Source organism: Salvelinus sp. IW2-2015, linkage group LG4q.2 (genome assembly GCF_002910315.2).
Source record: "Salvelinus sp. IW2-2015 linkage group LG4q.2, ASM291031v2, whole genome shotgun sequence".
NCBI lineage: Eukaryota > Metazoa > Chordata > Actinopteri > Salmoniformes > Salmonidae > Salvelinus > Salvelinus sp. IW2-2015.
In genome coordinates, this window is record NC_036843.1 from 14763813 (window position 1) to 14772359 (window position 8547).

The window sequence follows — 8547 nt, forward strand, 5'->3', positions numbered from 1 at the left end:
ATAAGGCAGTAGAAATAGGCCTGTCTTAGTGCTTCCAATCTAGATTTCTTAAGTCTGGGGCGTCCTTTTTGTCCAGGTGATGGAGCCAATGATGTCAGTATGATCCAGGTGGCAGATGTTGGCATTGGGATATCTGGCCAGGAGGGCATGCAGGCTGTGATGTCCAGTGACTTTGCCATCTCCAGGTTTAAACACCTTCGCAAGCTGCTGTTGGTCCATGGCCACTGGTGCTACACACGCCTGGCCAACATGATTCTCTACTTCTTCTACAAGAATGTGGTAAGAACATCTCTCACTCACCCCAGGCACACATACACTCACTATCTCTGTCTTTATTTTCTCTTCCTCCCTCCCTTTGTCCCTCTCTCTTCCTGTATGTGTAGATGTATGTGAATCTGCTGTTCTGGTACCAGTTCTTCTGTGGTTTCTCGGGGAGCGCCATGACCAACTCCTGGGTGCTCATCTTCTTCAACCTCCTCTTCACCTCCGCCCCTCCCCTTCTCTACGGGATCCTGGACAAAGACGTGTCTGCAGACACCCTCATTAAGTTACCGGAGCTCTACAAATCCGGACAGAATTCCAAGGTGTGTTAAGGCGGAATCTGGATGTATTAGAACAATGATTTCCAACTCTGGTCCTTGGGTATATTTTTGTTGTAGCCCAGCACTAACACATACACTCATTGATATGTTTTATTTATGTATCTGTCCAGGCCTACCTCCCTTCTACCTTTTGGCTGACCATGCTGGACGCTCTTTACCAAAGCCTTGTCTGTTTCTTCATTCCTTACTTTGTGAGTAGATTTCCACAAATAGTGTTATTGCCATTGATCTATTATGTTTTGATACATATACCCTGAGAAGGAGTCAGTGAGGTGGTGTTGTTCTCTCTAGTCTGGGAGTAGTTTAAGTTGAATAGGGCATCATGCCATACCCTGCCTTTTAAAGGCATGACAGGACTTCCTTATTTTTGGTCAGGCATATGCAGGGTCAGATGCAGACATGCTCTCCTTTGGGTCTCCCATCAACGCCTCGGCCCTCCTCATCATCCTACTACACCAGGTCATCGAGAGCCGCACACTGGTGAGAATCACACCTTACCTGACACACCCATAGGTTGATAATGACAATGCATTTACAGTGCATTCAGAAAGTATTCAGACCCCTTGATTTTTTTTTTACACATTTTATTACGTTACAGCCTTATTCTAATATGGATACAATTATTTTGGGGGGTGGGAATTCCACTTTGAAAGTTCCATGCTTAAATTCATAATGAAGTCTGAGATTGAATTATTTGTAAACAGTGACATTTTCATTGCAAATAAGACACACTGGCTTGGCATTGGGAAAATATTGTAAGATGAAAACATCTCTGTCCATTCTTCCCTGAAACTTCGATTTTCACCTTTCTTTTGATACTTTTTGAGAGCAACATTCTTTTGCTTTCAAGTTAATTGTTCTGAACATATGTTCCCCTTTAAAAAAGTAGTGGACCCTACAGTAGGCTACGTACAGTGCATTCAAAAAGTATACAGACCTCTTGACTTTTACCACATTTTGTTATGTTACAGCCTTATTCTAAAAAATGTTTTTTTTAATTTCCCTCAATCTACACACAACACCCCATAATGACAACGCGAAAACAGGTTTTTAGAAGAAAAAAAACATTTATTACCTTATTTACATAAGTATTCAGACCCTTTGCTATAAGACTCGAACTTGAGCTCAGGTGCATCCTGTTCCCATTGATCATCCTTGAGATGTTTCTACAACATGATTGGAGTCCACCTGTGGTGAATTCAATTGATTGGACATGATTTAGAAAGGCACACACCTGTCTATATAAGGTCCCATAGTCAACAGTGCATGTCAGAGCAAAAACCAAGCCATGAGGTCGAAGGAATTGTCCGTAGAGCTCTGAGACAGGATTGTGTCAAGGCACAGATCTGAGGAAGGGTACCAAAACAGTTCTGCAGCATTGAAGGTCCCCAAGAACACCGTGGCCTCCGTCATTCTTAAATGGAGGAAGTTTGGAACCACCAAGACTCAACCTAGAGCTGGCTGCCTGGCCAAACTGAGCAATATTTCGCAACAAAGCATCCTTCACTCATGCTGCCAAACTTACCCTCTTAAAACTGACCATCCTACCGATCCTCGACTTCGGCGATGTCATTTACAAAATAGCCTCCAACACTCTACTCAACACATTGGATGCAGTCTATCACAGTGCCATCCGTTTTGTCACCAAAGCCCCATARACTACCCACCACTGCGACCTGGCCCTCGCTTCATATTCATCGCCAAACCCACTGGCTCCAGGTCATCTACAAGTCTCTGCTAGGTAAAGCCCCGCCTTATCTCAGCTCACTGGTCACCATAGCAGCACCCACCCTTAGCACGCGCTCCAGCAGGTATATCTCACTGGTCACCCCCAAAGCCAATTCTTCCTTTGGCCGCCTTTCCTTCCAGTTCTCTGCTGCCCATGACTGGAACGAACTGCAAAAATCTCTGAAGCTGGAGACTCTTACCTCCCTCACTAGCTTTAAGCACCAGCTGTCAGAGCAGCTCACAGATCACTGCACCTGTACATAGCTCATCTGTAAATAGTCCATCCAATTTCCCTCATCCCCATACTGTATTTATTTATTTATCTTGCTCCTTTGCACCCCAGTATCTCAACTTGCACATTCATCTGCTGCACATCTACCATTCCAGTGTTTAATTGCTATATTGTAATTACTTTGCCACCATGGCCTATGTATTGCCTTTACCTCTCTTATCCTACCTCATTTGCACATGCTGTATACAGATTTTTCTACTGTATTATTGATTGTATGTTTGTTTATTCCATGTGTAACTCTGTGTTGTTGTATGTGTCGAACTGCTTTGCTTCATCTTGGCCAGGTCGCAGTTACAAATGAGAACTTGTTCTCAACTAGCCTACCTGGTTAAATAAAGGTGAAATAAATAAAAAATATTTAAAAAATTGGGGGAGAAGGGCCTTGGTCAGGGAGATGACCAAGAACTTGATGGTCACTCTGACAGAGCTTCAGAGTTCCTCTGTGTAGATGGTAGAACCTTCCATCAGGCCTTTATGGTAGAGTGGCCAGACGGAAGCCACTCCTCAGTAAAAGGCACATGACAGCCTGCTTGGAGTCTCAGACCATGAGAAACAAGATTCTCTGGTCTGATGAAACCAAGATTGAACTCTTTGGCCTGAATGCCAAGAGTCACGTCTGGAGTAAACCTGGTACCATCCCTTCCGTGAAGCATGGTGGTGGCAGCATAATGTGGGGATGTTTTTCAGCGACAGAGACTTGGAGCCTAGTCAGGATCGAGTGAAAGATGAATGAAGGAAAGTACAGAGAGATCCTTGATGAAAATCTACTCCAGAGTGCTCAGGACCTAGTCTTCCAACAGGACAATGACCCTAAACACACAGCCAAGACAACGCAGGAGTGGCTTCGGGACAAGTCTCTGAATGTCCTTGAGTGGCCCAGCCAGAGCCCGGACTTGAACCCGATCGAACATCTCTGGAGAGACCTGAAAATAGCTGTGCAGCGATGCTCCCCATCCAACCTGACAGAGCTTGAGAGGATCTGCAGAGAAGAATAGGAGAAACTCCCCGAATACAGGTGTGCCAAGCTTGTAGCGTCATACCCAAAAAGACTTGAGGCTGTAATTGTTTTTATTTTATTTTATTTTACCGTTATTTTACCAGGTAAGTTGACTGAGAACACGTTCTCATTTGCAGCAACGACCTGGGGAATAGTTACAGGGGAGAGGAGGGGGATGAATGAGCCAATTGTAAACTGGGGATTATTAGGTGACCATGATGGTTTGAGGGCCAGATTGGGAATTTAGCCAGGACACCGGGGTTAACACCCCTACTCTTACGATAAGTGCCATGGGATCTTTAATGACCTCAGAGAGTCAGGACACCCGTTTAACGTCCCATCCGAAAGACGGCACCCTACACAGGGCAGTGTCCCCAATCATTGCCCTGGGGCATTGGGATATTTTTTAGACCAGAGGAAAGAGTGCCTCCTACTGGCCCTCCAACACCACTTCCAGCAGCATCTGGTCTCCCATCCAGGGCCTGACCAGGACCAACCCTGCTTAGCTTCAGAAGCAAGCCAGTAGTGGTATGCAGGGTGGTATGCTGCTTTGTTTTTATACATTTGCAAACATTTCCTAAAACCTGTTTTCACTTTGTCATTATGGGGTAATGTGTGTAGATTGATGAGGGGGGAAAAACTATTTAATCATTTTTAGAATAAGGCTGTAACGTAACATGTGGAAAAAGTCAAGGGGTCTGAATACATTTTACAAATGCACTGTATTTAGCACTTTTGACTAGGTTTCAATGCCTTCACATTTTGAAGGGGGCAACTCATGGGTTCAAGTTGTGAATAAGTGCACCTGGGATCATGTCTGAATATTCCCGTTCCATGTTATGTACTCTATTTATATTCATATGTTGATCTGTGCTATGTTCCTGTGTTACAGACATGGCTACATGTGTTAGTGCTGGTGGGTAGTGCTCTCTTCTACTTCTCTTTCACCCTGGTCTTCAGTGTGGTGTGTGTGACGTGTAGCCCCCCCAACAATCCCCTTGGTGTGGACAAGCTACAGATGTCCCAACCACTCTTCTATGGAGTGTGTGCCCTCACCACCGTGGTGGCACTGCTACCAAGGTATACACACCAACAGTAGTGCCAACCTTTTTCAGACACAATCACTGCTCGATTTGAGACCATGTCATAAAAACATATTTTTTGTAAATCGTTTTTTAAACCTTTTCTACCTTCCCTCACTGTCACTCTTTCAGATTCCTGTTCCATGCATTGCGCAACAGCATCTCCCCCTCTGACACACTGAAGGCTGCTCTGATGGACCAGCTCAACCCAGACAACTACTGTAGGAGGATCCAGCACTGGAACCAGACCCAGGCCCAGAGTAAAGCCAGGGGTCTCGTCATCAACGTGGAAGACTTGGACGTCAAGATCCCTGACTTTATACTCCCTAAAGAGCTGAAGGAATGCAGAGCTGCCACTGGCTCTGTGCTCTCCTGACCTCAGAGGCTACAGGAGGTGGCAACCATAGAAATAGAAAGAAAAGAATAGTCCCATTCAAGTCATTGATGGCATAATTGGTGGACATGTGGCCATTGTGAGTGTACGCATAGGAGCAAAGAAGGAAGTAAAAGCTGGAAGTGTACCCATCAATCTGTGCTGTGATTTGTTGAATTAACTCAACTGACATTATAAAAAATACATTCCATTTCATGAGCCACATCAGTTAGCATCATTTGAATGAACATTATACATTAACATGGAAATTATTTAATCACAATACCGGGCAGCCATTGCTAGAGTACCCATGAGTTTACCAGTCAAATTGCAAGGGTTAGAGGTTCCAAGCCTGTGCTATTCATTATTTACATGGTGGCTACAGGGTTCAACCCTAACACCCTTCAAAGCTAGCTGCCTTGCATGCGTTGCTCACTGGTGATGGTTAAGATCACTATGCTGTCTATCCAGGGAAAAGAGATGGATGTTTCTCACATGTGCCTAGAGTTGCATTAACATGGAGTCATAGTCCCTTGATTAAAGATTAGTGATGTGGACACATAGATATTAATAAATGTGTGTCTGCTGTACGGTAGGACTTTGACACAATCCAGTGTCCATGGTGAAGAGGCCCCTTCACAGTGCACCTTACCCGAACACTGCGGGGTGTGGTCCACTCTGGCCCTCTTCAGTGTGCACTGAGCATGTAGAGAACAGAATGCTATTAGTTATCATTATTAGTTATTGAGCTGCGTACACTTATTTTTAAAGTTAGCATCAAGCTATGACTCCTTTTGTGTTTAGGCACAACTCTTCGACGTTGGCGTTTCTTAAACAAACACTCCAAAATAACATTGTAAATTATGCATATGAACCTTGGACACAGAGGTCCCATTGAAGGGCTAGACCAAATCAAAATGCTGTAAAGTGGCCTTTTCCTTCTGAATCGCACTTGAATTAATTTTGACTAGAGTTGAAATGGATTTGGCATGGACCTGACATTTCTCACCACTGTTTTCCTCTGACCTGTAGTTGAGTAAAGCAGTCCACTAAAACATGGGATATATTTATTTAACATGTATTTCCTTGTTGAGATACAATCTCTTTTTGAGAAAGTCCTGACCAAAGTGACAGCACACGTTTAGTTACAAGACAAGAACCAAAATGCTATGTAGAGTTACACACTGACACAATGAAAATGAAATGTGGGAATTGATTGAGGGCCTGGGGCTTCTAAAGCAAGACAACCAAAAGTGCAACTTAGTAGGCCTGTAAGTGCAGGAGGAGGATTCAGGTATGGCCCTCTATATGTGAAGTAGGCAGTGGTGTAAAGTACTTCAGTAAAAATACTTTAAAGTACTACTTAAGTTGTTTTTTGGGGATATCTTTACTAATTATATTTTTGACAACTTTTACTTTACTACATTCCTAAAGAAAACAATGTACTTTTTACTCCATACCTTTTCCCTGACACCCAAAACAATCATTACATTTTGAATGCAGGACAGGAAAATTGTCCAATTCACACACTTCACACATCAAGAGAACATCCCTGGTCATCCCTACTGCCTCTGATCTGGCAGACTCACTAAACACAAATGCTTTGTTTGTAAATTATGTGTTTGAGTGTGCCCCTGGCTATCTGTAAATTAAAAAACACATTGTGGTTTGCTTAATATAAGGAATTTGAAATGATTTATACTTTTGATACTTAAGTATATATTTAGCAATTACATTTACTTTTAATACTTAAGTATACTTAAAACCAAATACTTTTAGACTTTTACTCAAGTAGCATTTTACTGGGTGACTTTCACTTTTACTTGAGTCATTTTCTATCAAGGTATCATTAAGTATGACAATTGGGTACTTTTTCCACCACTGGAAATAGGCTTTACAAATGTTCTCTTGAGTTTGCCTGGATATGGCATTGGCATTTATATCTACTTCTGAGAAGTGACGTTTTTCTCTACCACATGCAATTCTGACCTGGTTTGGTCTTTTTTAGACAGACCATCCTCAGTATTTTATGTGGTAACATTAGACTGATGTATTTTTTTTTATTATAGATTTTTACAGTACAATCCTGCATATCAAATCCTGTACAACATGGCAAAGGCAACTGATTTGAATATAGTCCAATTGAAAATGTTTCAGAGCAATGATTAGAAGTCATTATTTTATATCAACTTAATTCCAAATGTGTGTACTGTATCAGATATTGGTATAAATACATTAGCAACTCATGTGTTCTGTGTCATGTTAATTATTTGAGTTTAGTGTTATTAAACGTCTGATGTTAATTTGTGTACAATAATTTGGGTTATTATAAGACAGAAACTACTTCATTAGCCTAATATTCTAAACAAGGGTAAATGGGGCCTGAGTCAACCCTGCTAGCTCCCTCCCCTCCTCTACCTCCCTCCATCTTTCTTTTAAAATGTGGATAAAGAACAGTTTCATCCTACAAACTGGACCCGTTGAGATCACAGTAGGCACATGACTATGGCACAGACATTACTACAGTAGGCCTACAGTTTTACATTTTTGTTGTGGCGTGTCTGCTTAGAACTTCTCATCATTTCTGTTTGGTCAGCGTGTGTGTAGGATTTCGGTTGGTGCTTTAAGAATGTTGAGTCGACTCCGTAGCCTGACAAGTGGAGAATCGCACAGGTGATTAATTGCCATCGTTTTCACGATGAGTTACTACAGTAACACGCCAAGTGTCGACAATGAGGTGGAGACATTAGGGTAAGAATGTCATTCTTGTTCCTATTCGTACATTTTATCTTATAGCCTACCTGATCAAACAAAACCAAGTTCTCTTTATGTGCAGTGAGTTTTAGGAATGTTATCTGAAAGGCTTCTAGACAAGGGAATCCCTTCACTAGGCATCATAGTATTGTTATTAGCCTATTTATATGAATTGTTAAAATATATGAATTGTTTAAATATTGAATTTAAAAAGGGGCAATCTGGGATTGGTACATCCATTTCCTGACTTTTTTAATTAATTATATATAGCAGTGGAAACCATGTATTTGATACCATTCCACTTTTTCTGCTCCAGCCACTACCATGAGCCCATCCTCCCCAATTAAGGTGCCACCAACCTCCTGTGATATATAGCCATTGAATCTTGAAGAATAGAACAGAAATGCCTCATGAGCATAGTTCAACTGTCTACCCTACCCATAGCTCTCAAACTCTAGGCGGCATTCTGCCTTCTCCCTACAGTTTTCAGTGGTTAGCTTCGCCCATGACTGGCTCATGTGAACTATAATCCTGCTGTTTAATGTTTAAAAACTTCAATAATCATGGCTTGCGATACGGCTTTCGAAACATGGCCCTAATCTTTAATCAGCGAGAAAGGAGGGTACTTGAGAGAGGTCATGAGCAGATGAGCTCCCACATTTTTCAGCATGTTTTTAAAAATAGATAGATTTAGAGTTAGACAAACTTGGGACGAGTGA

At 42.1% G+C, this 8547-nt stretch overlaps 1 protein-coding gene across 3 annotated transcripts in view; it reads left to right on the top strand.

The window, feature by feature from the left end:
• LOC111963385 (phospholipid-transporting ATPase VD) overlaps positions 1–7320 on the top strand; it is a 43258-nt gene extending 35938 nt beyond the window's left edge. For all 3 annotated transcript variants that reach the window (XM_023986790.2, XM_023986792.2, XM_023986791.2), the window contains 6 exons: positions 77–279; positions 384–584; positions 713–793; positions 978–1082; positions 4512–4699; positions 4834–7320. In XM_023986790.2, the coding sequence (XP_023842558.1) occupies positions 77–279; positions 384–584; positions 713–793; positions 978–1082; positions 4512–4699; positions 4834–5077 (1022 nt within the window). In that variant the 3' untranslated portion in view covers positions 5078–7320. The remainder of the gene's footprint in view (positions 1–76; positions 280–383; positions 585–712; positions 794–977; positions 1083–4511; positions 4700–4833) is intronic.
• The last annotated feature ends 1227 nt before the right edge of the window (positions 7321–8547 follow it).